General features: G+C 39.8%; 2 protein-coding genes across 2 annotated transcripts; one reads left to right on the top strand and one right to left on the bottom strand.

Moving 5' to 3' along the window:
- Nucleotides 1–232: 232 nt before the first annotated feature.
- Nucleotides 233–2,577, top strand: LOC308405930 (putative transmembrane protein 244). Its single transcript, XM_080896738.1, has 6 exons — nucleotides 233–355; nucleotides 772–857; nucleotides 1,755–1,828; nucleotides 1,913–2,038; nucleotides 2,130–2,174; nucleotides 2,267–2,577. Exons 1-6 carry the CDS (start codon nucleotides 323–325, stop codon nucleotides 2,359–2,361), a joined length of 459 nt encoding a protein of 152 aa, XP_080752864.1. The 5' UTR covers nucleotides 233–322; the 3' UTR covers nucleotides 2,362–2,577.
- A 195-nt stretch (nucleotides 2,578–2,772) lies between these two features.
- On the bottom strand, nucleotides 2,773–7,299 carry sgk2b (serum/glucocorticoid regulated kinase 2b). Its single transcript, XM_080896737.1, has 12 exons — nucleotides 7,080–7,299; nucleotides 6,692–6,767; nucleotides 6,525–6,594; nucleotides 6,391–6,416; nucleotides 6,107–6,164; nucleotides 4,972–5,055; nucleotides 4,535–4,666; nucleotides 4,299–4,411; nucleotides 3,725–3,944; nucleotides 3,480–3,635; nucleotides 3,312–3,401; nucleotides 2,773–3,231 (listed from the first exon to the last, which is right to left on the bottom strand). The coding sequence occupies exons 1-12, from the start codon at nucleotides 7,144–7,146 to the stop codon at nucleotides 3,070–3,072; spliced, it is 1,254 nt and encodes a 417-aa protein (XP_080752863.1). The 5' UTR covers nucleotides 7,147–7,299; the 3' UTR covers nucleotides 2,773–3,069.
- Nucleotides 7,300–13,990: the final 6,691 nt, after the last annotated feature.

The following is a 13,990-nucleotide window of genomic DNA, read 5'->3' as shown; positions in this document are numbered from 1 at the left end:
TGCGAGGTATATCCCCCCAAATGGTAAACACCTGGGCTGGGGAATATAACAAATATCCACGACAACATACAAGTGGCACATACAGAGGAAAGTCTTTATTTTTTTCAGTTAAAAACAAATTAAAAAAGGCCGCCCTGATACGAGGTGAAACGAGTTCAGCTGGGCTGTAAAAGCGGCGGCGCTGCTCCGCGTCTCCTGTTGGCCGCTAGGTGGTGGTAGGAGTCCACTTTGTTAGGAGGAGAGCTGGGGGATTTAACCGAGGTCGTGCAGCCTGCTGCAGCCCACGTTATTTGGGAATAAAGCATTAAAGGGAAACCATGAGATGGCATTCAAAGGCAGAGCGGTCGACTCGAAGGTAAGATGGGGAAATCGTGTGCTGTGAGATTATCCGACTGTCCTGTGGATTTTCAGGCGTTTCTGTGAGCCGTGGATCGAAAGTGGGAATTATGTGCGGTTAAACAACAGAATAAGCTGGCTATGACAGGCTGTTTTATATATAATGTAAACACACACGTTAAATATGTATATCATACCTCTTATATATTATAAACCAGCAGCAGGTCGGGCTGCAGCACATAAAAGAGCCTGCCTGTCTGCCTGCTTACAGACCACGCATATCCCTCCCACTGCAGGGATCTGCGTCTATAATACTGTGAGAGTGCAATCCTCAGCTTTAGGTGGTGTTTGCTCGTGTTGCGTTATATGGAAAATATGTAGCGTTGACGGACAAGAATCTTTAAATTACGCCCCATTCTCTATCCATCCCAACAGACCGTGCTCCTCAACCTGCTGCTGTGTCTGCTCATATTTTACTCGCTTTTCTACATGATCGGGAGCGTCTGCTTTGGTGCCTTCAGGTGAGAGCCACGCACGCGCAAGGGATCGAAAGGAGGGTTTGTCTCCTATAATAACTGGAAGTATATTGATGATTATAATAAATAGCAACAAATATTCAGAATCCAAATGTCAAGATTCTGAATAAAAAAGTCAGTATTTTGACATTAATCTCTTTGAGTTCTAAAATTAATGTCAGAATTGTGAGGCTATTCTGAAATTAACCTCAGAATTTTGAGATTAATGTCAGAATTGTGAATAAAAAAGTAAATATTCTGACATTAATCTCAGAATTCTGAGATTTCTTTTTTCTCTGAATTCAAAGATTAATCTCAGAATCTGAGAAAAAAAGTTACACCAATCACACACATCAAACAGACTACAAACTGCACTGCTATGCTATTTTTCTTTAACTACATTTAATAAGGTATTTTTTATTATCCTTTTTAAATGTATGACATTTATTGTAATAGTTTTCTGCACAGTCTCTTTAATGTATTATATTTCTTTTTATGTTTTTGTTGGTATGTTTTATTGTATTCCATTCAAACTGTTATATATTTTACTTTAATTTCTACTTATTGCATTCATAATTTTTCTGTTTGAGCTCCTTCTTTTGGGGAATTTTTAACTTATTGACCTATTTTGTTTCGCCATATCGTATTATGCTCAAGATGTTCTACTTTACTTATAGGTCATTCTGCATTATTTAAGCTATTTACTCTTAGGTTATTCTACTTATTGGTCATTTTACTTTATTTAAGGTATTTACTAACAGATCATTGTACTTATAGGTTATCCTTCTTTATTCAAGATATTCATTTAATAGATTATTCTACTCATTCTACTTTAAGATATTTACTTATAGGTTGCGCTTTAATGTTTTGTCTGCTGTAACTTTATCATATCTCTCATCTCAGGTTGGACCACTTTGATGGACTGATTCCTTTTGACTTTAAGACCGAACCTACCGAATCCAACTCCAAATACTTGGGTGAGCACACCTAATGCGTGCAATGCTGTCGACACAGAGTGGCAGCTTTATACACATAATCTATTTTCTCTTTTCTTTTTCTAGTGAACCTCCTGTCCTTGGAGCTCACCTACTTTTGCAGTGGCCTTCTGTTTGCCGCAGTGGTGAGGAGGCGGGTTTGGGACTACGCTCTCACTGTCACACTGGTGCATGTAATGATCACCAGCCTAGGTGAGCAGAAATGTATCGGTGCATCTACCCAGGTGCATGCTTGAATAACCAAATGCATTGTGTAATGACACGTTTTGTTTCCATGTTGCAGTAATGTTGGAGTTTCCTACTGTGTGGCAGTGGTGGCTGGCTTTAGGTAAGACAAACACTGCCAGCTCATCGGTTACTATCAGTCTTAACTTCATGAGGTTAGCTGTTTCAAATATGTCACTCTTCATTTTTCCCTAGGCAGTGGCTTGTTTCTGATGATTTGCAACGGTCAGTTGATTGCTTACTTCACATGCCAGAGTGAGCAGAGCTACGCCTCCTTCAGCATCTACTGACAGACTGAAAGCCACCCTCCCTGTGTCCAAACTGTTCCACAGTCTTGTGAAGTGAGGTAGAAAGGATCAGAACAGATGCTCTCCTTTTTTCTCTTTTTTTTTGAGGGGAAGACATCCATTAGCTTCTCCACAGTGATGGGCTTTTTCTGTTCATCACTAAAATTAGACACCAAAACACCACACGTGAAGTCGGAGCTGGGGTCCAATTTGTGTTTTAGTGTTGCCAATAGGCTGGCATCCTGTTGTTGTTTTTATCTAAACACCGCATGGAGATGCTTTCTGTATTTTGCTCTGTCACTATGCAGCAATAAAGCAGCCAGTGAAGTATTTTGAGTGCACTTGTAAGCTGTGAATGTAATGTTAGAATGAGAATTTTGCAGTACACATTGTATATTTTAATATCCTGTAAATGCAAAGTGTTGAAAAATAAATCTACTCCAAACTGTTGAGTGCTTCATATAATGCATTAAAGCAGCGAGGATGAAATAGTGACCAGCCCATTCCATCATCACGACCACATATTGAATTAACATCAATAGCCAAAAACACAAAACAAACAAACAAAACATCCAATGAAACATACAGTATGTTGCACTGTTAGCATAAAAATCTTTTTGCTCAAGTTCTTAAAAATAGACACCCACTTAAAAATTAATGATGTAAAAAAGAAACAACTGAACAACCGCGCCCCCGGAGGATTCGGTGTTGTTATGAAACCGGCTCTGCTGCCAGGTACTCCACAGGGTTCATGTAGGAGAATCCTCGGAAGGCCTCGCTGACCCCGGCCTCCTGGCACATGTCGTTCACACAGGCAGGTACAGGTTGTCGTGTAAACGCTGGGTCAATGTAACTGACATCCCAAGGACCAGCCTGAAGAGGAGAGAGGAGTGAGCCATGTTCCCTCGGTTAAAAAGAAAAGTGCGTCGAGCTCATTTCTGATTCACTCGTACCACTTTTGGGATGAAAGGGGGTCTGATTTTTCTGGCCAGGAGGTCATCCCAGTCGATAGAGGCGAAGAAGGGATGTTCCTGCAGCTCCGCCTGGAAACACAATAACAGTTAACCCTTCTGTGGCCATGTTTCATTACTGTTTCTCTTCTTTTTAGCTGGGGCACTTACAATGTCACAGCTCGCTCCTAAGCGTCTGGAGACATCTTTTTCCAATAAGCCCTCCAACAGTGAGCAGGCAGCTTTAGAGATGTCGCTGCGTAGCTGCAGAGGGCCGTGAAGGATGTTCTGAAACATTTGCAGTTTACTGCGACTATAAAATGGAGGCTGTGAGAGAGAGGGAGGGGAAGAGGGAGGTGGCTTAAGGTGAAGATGCTGATGATGTAAAGGATAGAGATCACTGCACCTGCACTCACCAGTCCACAGATCATCTCATAAGCCACCGTGCCGAGTCCCCACCAGTCCACAGCTGGGCTATATGGATGGCCGTGTAACACCTCTGGAGCAAGGTACTCCGGAGTGCCACAGAAGGTGTGCATGACCCCACCTGTGGCCACACCTTCTTTACAAAGCCCAAAGTCAGTCAGCATCACGTGGCCCTCACTGTCCAGCAGGATGTTCTCAGGTTTCAGGTCTCTGCATAAAAACAAAGAACACTGAGTCCTGCAAAATCTGACATTAGCTGTCATTTCTTTGTTAGTTTCCTTTAGCTTCACATTGCTTTTCCTCACTCTTTAATTTTTAATGTGGCGCCGGAGAACATGGTGGATTTGAGTGGGAAAATTTCATTGGGAATTCTCTGCATGAATAAATGAAGCAGGCAGAACGTGGTCAAATCAAACATGCACAAAGAAAGAGAGAGAGCACAGAGGCGAGAAAAACTTGGAAGGGTGACTATGCTGCCGCTTTTCTAATGCTGTGTTTTCACGCATATATATATATATATATATATATATATATATATATATACACACATACATACATACATACCTGTAGACGATGTTAAGAGAGTGGAGGTAGCCCAGTGCTGCAGCCACCTCTGCAGCATAGAAAGCAGCTCTGGGTTCTGGAAATGACCCCTCTCTCTGCAGGTGGTAGAAAAGCTGAAAGCAAAGCAAGGAATTCAACACAACAGCAACACCTGCACTTCTACAAACTCATAGAGTACACAACAACTAAACATCTGAATGCAGAATATTTTGAAATCCTTAATCTTATACACTCACCTCCCCTCCATTGACATAGTCCAGGACAAAGTAGAGAGTGTTTGGTGTCTGGAAAGAGAAGTGGAGTCCCACCAGGAATGGATGCTGTAGTCCTTTCAGCAGTACACTCCTCTCAACCATCACATGCTTCTGCTACAGAGACAGAACGATGGATGGATGGATGGATGGATGGATGGATGGATGGATGGATGGATGGATGGATGGATGGATGGATGGATGGATGGATGGATGGATGGATGGATGGATGGATGGATGGATGGATGGATGGATGGATGGATGGATGGATGGATGGATGGATGGATGGATGGATGGATGGATGGATGGATAGATAGATAGATAGATAGATAGATAGATAGATAGATAGATAGATAGATAGATAGATAGATAGATAGATAGATAGATAGATAGATAGATAGATAGATAGATAGATAGATTACCTCTTTCCTCTTGACAATCAACTGTTTCTGGAGCACTTTCACGGCATAATAACCCCCTTGTTTTCTATGTCTTGCCAGCAGCACCTGTAAAAGTTTGAATTTTCACATTTAATCTCACAGCACCAACCTCAAACACAGCAACTTACAAGGTCAACCAAATCTGGGGAAAAAGTTCCCATCTGACCCCGTCAGCATCAGAAAAACACATTTTACAAACTGTAAAAACTACAACACAGCTGGTACATTTTTACCTATAACACAGTCAAGCTGGAGACAGTGTAGAGTAGTAAGAGTAAGTAATTCTTGTGTTTTTTGGCTTTGTTCTGGTATTAAATATTTTTGGAAGCGTGCTCATTTGTTTATTCTTAAAAATTATGACATATCTAGGTCATGTATAGTGCTCTAATTTCATCATATGAGAGGAAATATTGAGATGGTACGAGCCAGACCCACAAACACAAAACAAATAGCTGAAATTAGTGAGTGAAAAAAAAAATGTCCTGGAGCTGTTGACTCATCAGATAAGAATTCAAGAGGTACGATGTCTAGAGAAAAGAAAGAAATGGACTGTGTTTATGTGTGCTTATGTGTCAGAGACAGGGCGAGGACTGAAATATTGATGTTACATGAACAAACTGCAGAGACGAGGCAATCCAGGTTGTTCGTGAGTGCATGTAGGTGTTTTCTGTTTGTTTGTAAGTAATAAAAAAATGACAGTAAAAAAAACTGCAACCAGCTGTTTTACAGCGACGAGTTAGATTTGTGACTATGTTAGAAAAGTATTTTTCCCACAGAATGGATCACGGTTGGGAAATGAGCGATTCCTAAAGCTGTAACTTGTTTTTGACCAGCCACCTCTCTGATATCATGATATGAGCACCGAATATTTGTCAGAAATTAACATCCAGGGTACCAGTGCTTGTTTGGTGCACTGATGCTTAAAGCTGGTCACTTGGAGTGGGTGTAAAACTGATTTAAAAGCAGGTTTTAACAGAGCCTAAATGTGTTTTTCTGTGCTGAGAATTCGCTGTGGATCTCTCCTCTACTGAACAACAACAAATCCTCATGTTTCAGACCAATCGGCTGTCTTAAAGGGAGGTCAGGGGGGTAGGTGCTGAGGATTTTTTTTCCCCACCTTTCCAAAGCTTCCTCTGCCGATGACTTTGAGGTAGTCGAAGTCTGATGGTTTCATCCTGGTTAATACAACAGCAGAAAACAGTTAATAATGCACGTCCGAGTACAAATAAGTCATGCATAATAATTGGATGTGAATGCATGATAAGAAATAACTCTCAGGTTGCCTCTGGTGAAGCTCATGAATGAGAAAAAAGCCTTCTGGCCACTTTATTAAGTCCAGATTGTGCATCATTGACAACATAGACGAAATATTTCCCGATGTAAAGGGAGAAAATGACTTACTGTGAGGTTTCTGTGTTCGTGGAGCTCTGAGGAAAAGACATAGAGGGACAAAACGGTCAGGAGGTCAGCTCAAGTTTCATCTTCTGTCAACACTCAGCAAAGACTTTAAAAAAAAGTCTTCTCTCTGAACTCACCAAAGTAGATTTCTCCTCCTTCCCTCTCCCCGGTTTGCTTTGTCTCTGCAGGATTTTCTCAGTGTCCAGGCTTCAATCGGGAGATCGGACACAGAATATGAGGGTTTGTTTTATGAGGTTCAACACGAAGGAAAAAAGCTGTGAAAAAATGACTGTTGCCAACTTACTGTTGGCAGAGGTGCTGGCTGGAAACAAATTTGTGCAAGAAGTCACTGAAGCCCACTTTCTTCCCCTTGAGCAGAGCTGTAGCACAGGAAGAGGGTTAGTCCCTTACATAAGAGGTCAACAGCTGTATTTACTCAGCAGAAGGTTGGTGTCACTTTATCACCGCACTTCTCTCAAGTGATCAAACTTCTCTAATTATATGGAGACTTTCTGAACCTTTCAAGCCAAGATAAATAATTTTAACATTGTGGTATTTTATGCAGTAATGACTAATTACTCTCTTTTGGCCTCTTTAGCTTTTATCTTTATATTAGATGTTATACACGAGCTTGCTTTAAGATCACAGGTAAAGTAAAGCTTATCTTAAACATTTATATTTAATGTTCTTACCTGAGAGAAACGAGACAAGGCCTTTCATCTTGGCATAGGTCATGGGCCTTTCTTGAGACACGGTCATCTGGAAAAGAAAAGAAAAAACGACCAGCTGGTTTAACTTGAAAAATGAAAATTAAAAAAGAAAATATCTGAGGAGCAGAGCGCAGGTAGCTGCTGCTGAAGGCACACGGGTGGACTGTCCTTCTCTGAGGTGCCCTACTTGTCTCACGTCGCCCCTGACCTGCCGTTCAGTTTAAGGACCGGTGACGCAGGGGAGACGCTGAATACCAGTGAAGCTGCGTTCAAGTGCCCTCGGAGATATCCAAATTATATTACGCGTGGACAACCGTAAGTTACGACAAGCCACTGGCCAGCAGTATGTTTCATTTTTCCTCGGCAGCATCTGGGACTCTCGTTCCTGCATTAGATTGCATAAGCGTACACCAAAGCCTTTTAACGTTTAAACGGTCTGCTGACTTGTTAGAAGTCACCAGTGGAAAATATATCTGTAAGTCATTTGTAAATCATTTTTTTAACATTAGAATTCCAGTAAACCAAAAACTAAACTACAGTTTTCTTTATTATCTATTAATAGTCAATAAATTCTTAACTTTTACTAGTAAAAACAAAAATTACAGAGGTCTATAACTGTTTTTCATAATGTTTAAAGGAGATTTTCCATTTCAGATCAACAACCCCATTTCAGACGTGTCACCATTATGTCTAACAAACAAATCGAAAGACAAACTCTGACTATAAAGTAAGCAGTGCTTTACATGTAGCTAATAGTCCCAAATGCAGTTAACTTACCACAAATTAGCCAACATGGAATTATAGCTTTATTTTGAATGAAGTTACTGATGCCTCGAATGGGTATTTTTCACTAACAAGAAGTTAATTGTTGATATCAAGAATGGACTTTTTTAATGGCTAAAAATTAAATGTAAACCCTTTACTGAGTTGTTAATATCCACATATGTCAGCTGGTGTTACATTACATATTAATACTGCTGATGTACAAAAGTATTGGGTCATGCCTCTTAATCGCTGGATTAAATAATGCTGTGGGATTGTTTTTCTGGGGGTGAGTATCTGCTGAAGGGAAATCTTGAACGTGAACAATCCTCTGCCTCCAACTTGGTGGGAACAGTTTGGGGAGAAGGTTTTTTCCCTTCCAGCACGACTGTACCCGGGTGCTCCATAAATGAGTGGATGAGTCTGGTCTTGAAGAATATTATTCGCCCACACAGGCTGTGACCTCAACCCAAATGAATACCTTTAACATGATCCAAAGAGGAGAATGTGGTCCAGGACCAACATCAGCATCTGACCTCACAAATGCTCCTCTGAATAATGAACGTCCAAAAATTCCTCCAAACATACTCCAAAATCTTGAAAATTCTCTCACAAGAAGCTCTAAGTGTAATATGTCGGTGGCCCAGTATTTTTGTCCACATAACATGCTGTCAAAATAAGCTCCTGGCACTTGAATGCAGCACAGGGGAATCGTGCGCTCTCAGGCTGACCCTGCAGGGCCCATGTGGTGATGTCAAGGGAACTTTTTAGTAACTTGTAACATTTTTTTATGATCCCATTTACTGCTGTATGGAAGCTTCCTAAGAAATTCCAGCCACCAACATTTAGAAACCACCAGCATGTCATAGAGTGGGTGACAACACTAGTACTGCAACAGTGTTGATACTGTATTTAGAATAGGATAAATAATGGCAGTTAAACTGTGAACAAACTGGTTCATGTTACTCCAGAAGGGCTTTTACTCAGAGACATAATTTTTTATGAGAGCGGAATAGTTGCCCTCGGTTTCCTTTTCAACATATAGTAGCTCAGGGAAACTATACCCCAGTATCATGGCAGCTTTCCAACACATGGCAAGTCGGTCATTCTGTCTCGTGGCTGCTTGATGTCTGAAAAAACTGGCAAGGCCTGCTATGTCGTTAAAGAGTTTTATGCTTGTGATATCTGATCAAACCCATTTCACATTCATAGTAGCTGCTTGTTCCAGATATGATTTACATACTGAGGCTGTGTGAAATTCAAATCTTCCTGTCTGAATTACATAATCTAAATTGATATGAACACGAAATTATATAATGAATGGAAATAGCAACCAGGTGGGTCTGGCACAGGTTGTGGTAAACAAATTCTTATGGAAGAGGCAGAGAGATTAGAAAGAGATGATAGAAGAAATTTAAAAGTGAGAAATCTTTACATGGTATGCTACACTGTAGTACTTGTGAGATGATTTAATAAATCCCGCAGTGTACAGTTACCAGATGGAAAAGATCAAAAGAGTCGTGTCAGCAATGAGAATAAGAGGGTGTGAATTAAATGGGACATGAAGTTCAGATACTGAAATAACTTCGAGTTTGTCCCTCTGTCTCCAGTGTCTAAATTTGGAGCCGTGGGGTTCGGAGTAGAGCTGGTACAGGGTGTCTTGATTGCTGTTACAGAAAGTTGATCCTGGGATAGCAACAGGGGGAGATTTCCTGTGGGGTGGGGGGAGGAAGGGGAAAGCTAGAAACCCTGTCACCCCAAAGTGAACCAGTCTATGCTGGTCTGATGGACTGCCCTCAGTCTGAAACCTCTTGTCCCATCACTCTGACGGCATCGGAACTGGTCAGAGCTGGTTTTACCATTCCAGGTCAAACTGAACACAGGTCACACATCTCAGCACTCCAAAAGCAGTCCTAAAAGTGCGTAAGCCCACAGCACAGACTCCAGATCAGCCTGCCCAACTGAACAGAGGAGGGTCTCTGTGAAGCAATGGAACCGTGAAGCCAGGTGATCATGAAACCAGATAACAAGTTAAAACAGGCATATGCCTGTAACTTGGGAATAAGTTGTGGGAGTAAGTTGTGTTTCCTAAAGTGTATTTGAGTACATTTTCCCTTGGTTTTCTCCTTGGCATTTGCTCTTTAGTACAACACTGAACATCTGTTAATTTTAGGTTAAGTCAGCTTGCCACATGCTGTATGACAAATGTACCAAAAGTGGACACAATGTAAATATAAATTTACAATGAATATACATACAGTTACAGTTAGAAATTTACATCCAGTCATTGTGGTATGAATGTCATAACAACTCTGGTCTCTTAATGATTTCTTTGAACCTTGAGAAAAGAAAAGGAGAGACTGGGTTAATTTATACAAAAGGTAATGAGGGAAGTGGGAGCAGGTAGGGAACACAGCTCCAGGCAGCTAACCAAATGAGACAGGGAAGTAAAAAAACACAAACACAGAGCAGCGCTTACCAAAATAAAACAGGAGGGAAGACAACTGAATGGGGAAATGGGATTAACTTTACACAAATAAACATAGGAATAAGGAAGACAAAAATAACTAACACAACGATGAGATTGAAGGAACAGAACAGGAATGCTAACAGGAACTAATAAACCCAGAGTCCTCTATAACTAAACTAAGAACATGAGGCTAAAAGATAAGGAACCTATACTAAACATGGGGTGATCGTGGCTCAAGAGTTGGGCGTTCGCCTTGTAATCTGAAGGTTGCCGGTTCGAGCCCAGGCTTGGACAGTCTTGGTCATTGTGTCCTTTGGCAAGACTGTTGCCTACTGGTGGTGGTCAGAGGGCCTGGTGGTGCCAGTGTCCAGTAGCCTCACCTCTGTCAGTGTGTCCCAGGGTGGCTGTGGCTACAATGTAGCTTGCCATCACCTGTGTGTGTGAATGGGTGGATGACTGGATGTGTAAAGCGCCTTGGGGTCCTTAGGGACTAGTAAGGCGCTATACAAATACAGGCCATTTACCATTTACATGAGGACATAACAAAACTTAGGCACAAGGAAATACAAAATAACACTATAACAAACTATAAAATAATAGAGAAAATGAACTTCAATAACTTTGCAAAACCGAAAAGAAAATAATGGACAAACAAAAAACTCAAAACCAAGAACCTAACGCAGAGGGACCATAATAGCTCTTCTTCCAGGGTGGAATGATTGCAAAGCTTTAATAACTTACAAGAAGCAAAAGTTGGGCCCATAAGTCTGGATTTATTTTGGATTTTCCCAAATTCACAAAGGTTCAAATTATTCACACAGGGTCAGATATATACATATACCCCCATTGTTTGACCACTCTTCTTGGCAGAATTGGTTCATTGAGTTCATTTCCTGGCACAAACCCAGCTTTTAAACGATCCACAAATTTTCAATAAGGTTGAAGTCGGGACTTTGGGAAGGCCATTTCAAAAGCTTAAAGTTAGCCCGTTTTTATCGATTCCAAAACCAGTATTGATGTGTGTTTGGGATCATTGTCCTTTAACTGTCCAAGTTTCAACAATCTATCTATTGATTTAAGGTGAAGCTGAATAATTTGAAGGCAATGCTCCTTCTTTATTATTCCAACCGCTTTGTGCAGTGCACCAGTATCACTGACAGCAAAACAGCCCCTGATCATGGTGCTACCACCACCATGCTTGACAGCTGGTACAGCGCTCATAGGTTTGAAAGCCTCACCTTTACCTCTCCAAACATGCCTCAAGGTATTATGATCAGACAGCTCAAGCTTTATCTGGTCTGACCGTTATACTTTCCTTCAGAAGGCATTTGGATGGATGGTCTATGCAGGAAGCTGAACATTTCAGTCAAGCTTGAAGGTTTAAAATTTGGAGCTTGGAATTTGGCTTGTATTTTGGTTGACATCCTCTCAGTCCATGGTGGTGTAAAACTCTCTTCACTTTGGACAGTGACGCTTGACACATCAAAATAACAATTATTTGAACTGATTGTAACTGTCCCTGAGACAGTTACAATAAAGGTGTTGGTTTTATATGTTTCTGTAATAGATTCATGTTTAATTTAATTCATTTATTTGTTGGAAAGGGTTAAAATTTATTAAATGAGATAATAAAAGTGTAGCATTTATTAAATTACTTGTCTATAATATGAGGTTACAAAATAAGGGTTTGTTAAAGATGTAAAGTGCTGTAAAGTTTGTATGAGGAGGTGTTTGTAATGGTCACATGGCCAGAGTTTGGCTGAGAGCACAACCATGGCATTGTGGGTCAGAACTAGCATGGATACAGAGCTACAGATGCGGCTACAGCCACAACATTAATGTTATTCTGCATGTGGTCCAAGAGGCGCACACGTCTTCACGGTGGCTGAAAAGAATAACAGAGAGAGAAATAAACTTATGAAGACATCAGTATGAAGCGTGGCCATTCTTTGTTGGACGCCTGTTATATATATATATATATATATATATATATATATATATATATATATATATATATATATATATATATATATATATATATACATATATATACTGTATACTGTATAATCACACTGATACTGAATATTGTATGAGGCGCTATTGGTGGAAGTCTGCCCTGAGAAAGAACATATGGTATACAATAACATGGCAAGCTTAGTTGTGCCAGTATATAGTAATAATAACTTGAGTTTAGGTAGAAGTCAGTGAGTGTTGTGGTGTTTAAGTCATGAAGTGTAATAAAAGAGGTGATGAAACATGTATCAAACATATTTAATTCATTAGTTTCGTTGACAAGGCTGCCTCATCCAACTATGAGTCATCTAGTAGCAAAGGGCTGTCAGCTAACATCAGAGGGTGTTACTGAAACAGCATGCCGCTTGTGGTCAGCAGTGTTATTGCTTTGATTTGTGTAATACTCACTGCTGGTGAACAAGCACCTGGTTGACACGCATCTCATCTCTGCCTGTTTCAGCTTACATACAGTACAAAGAACAATTAAAATCACTATGCTGGAACATTTTAAGACAGGTTTTCACACTGTGTGCCATCATTACTTTTTAAATCTCTGTCTGAAGTGGGAATTTCAAATATTTTACACTTGCATATCATTACCATCAAACACTATGACAGTTAAAGACAGTTTTGTTTTTACATGTCTCTCGGATTTGGTCAGTATCAGCTATTGGAAGTGTATTTTTGTTATTATGTATTACTATGAGAGGACATGGAGGAGAGAGCCGCAGTACTTCAAGTGTCCTGTAGATGGTGACATCAAGCCAGAACATTTCTTGAAGCATATAAAGTCTGATGAAGAACCTTGGAGGCTTTTCTTGTTTTTGTAATCCTAAAGTTGGACAAAAAACACCTTTTCCTTTTCCTGAGCGAACAGCTTTATGAAATCATCAGTCTGCTGTCAGAAAAAACGATATATGTGTTTGCACATTGCTGCAGTGCTTCTCCTGTTTTGAAACTAGAGCACTTCATTGAGCTTTAATACAGAATATTCTCAGAATATTTCATGAATATTCTGAGAATATTCATGAATATTTCATGCCAACATGATCTTAAACTTCACATACTCTGAATTACCCTCAGTGGTGCACCTGTCACAAACGAAATAAATTAAAGATTAAAACTATTAAAGCTAATATTGAGTCCTGGATAAATAAATGGGAAGAATAACACTTCTAAACATATAATATGTGATTATGTATAATGCGTTATTTTATTAGGTGGCTGTCTGTCTTAATTTGCGTATATATTTTTAGTTTTTGTGTCTGGTTTGAAAGAGAGATCTCAGACTTAATGAGACGAATATATTATTATCTTATTATTATTATTATCATTATAAAAATAAGACACAGTCACCTTTAATAATCACAAAAAAGGTAAATTGTAAAAAATTTAATCTTTGAGTAAAGTGCAAACTTAAAACATTTCATCGTGTATTTTATTTTCATGTCACTTTAAAATTTTGCGATAACGTTTGTTGTTCTGCTTTTAATTAATATCTAATTAATTTTATTTTAATTGTTAAAAGATTTTTCAAGGCAATTATTTCATGATTCAGGCTTTGAGGGGTTAAAAAGATAAAGTAAGATAAGCTTTATTGTTACTGAAGCACAAGCATACATAAAACTGCAAGCTTGTTAATGCAGGG

The sequence above is a fragment of the Rhamphochromis sp. 'chilingali' genome (genome assembly GCF_963969265.1).
Source record: "Rhamphochromis sp. 'chilingali' genome assembly, chromosome: 11".
NCBI classification, from domain to species: domain Eukaryota; kingdom Metazoa; phylum Chordata; class Actinopteri; order Cichliformes; family Cichlidae; genus Rhamphochromis; species Rhamphochromis sp. 'chilingali'.
The sequence above is the reverse complement of the archived record's forward strand: the minus strand, read 5'-3'. Positions and strand labels throughout refer to the sequence as shown.

Excerpts from the sequence above, each read along its gene's own strand:
- LOC308405930 (XM_080896738.1), top strand. The coding sequence starts at position 323 with ATGGCATTCAAAGGCAGAGCGGTCGACTCGAAG. Across the intron at positions 2,039-2,129 it reads TGTAATGATCACCAGCCTAG|TAATGTTGGAGTTTCCTACT; the intron begins GTGAGCAGAAAT and ends TCCATGTTGCAG. Across the intron at positions 2,175-2,266 it reads GCAGTGGTGGCTGGCTTTAG|GCAGTGGCTTGTTTCTGATG; the intron begins GTAAGACAAACA and ends ATTTTTCCCTAG.
- sgk2b (XM_080896737.1), bottom strand. The coding sequence starts at position 7,146 with ATGACCGTGTCTCAAGAAAGGCCCATGACCTATGCCAAGATGAAAGGC. Across the intron at positions 6,417-6,524 it reads AGGAGGAGAAATCTACTTTG|AGCTCCACGAACACAGAAAC; the intron begins GTGAGTTCAGAG and ends TCTTTTCCTCAG. Across the intron at positions 6,165-6,390 it reads ACGAACACAGAAACCTCACA|GATGAAACCATCAGACTTCG; the intron begins GTAAGTCATTTT and ends TGTATTAACCAG.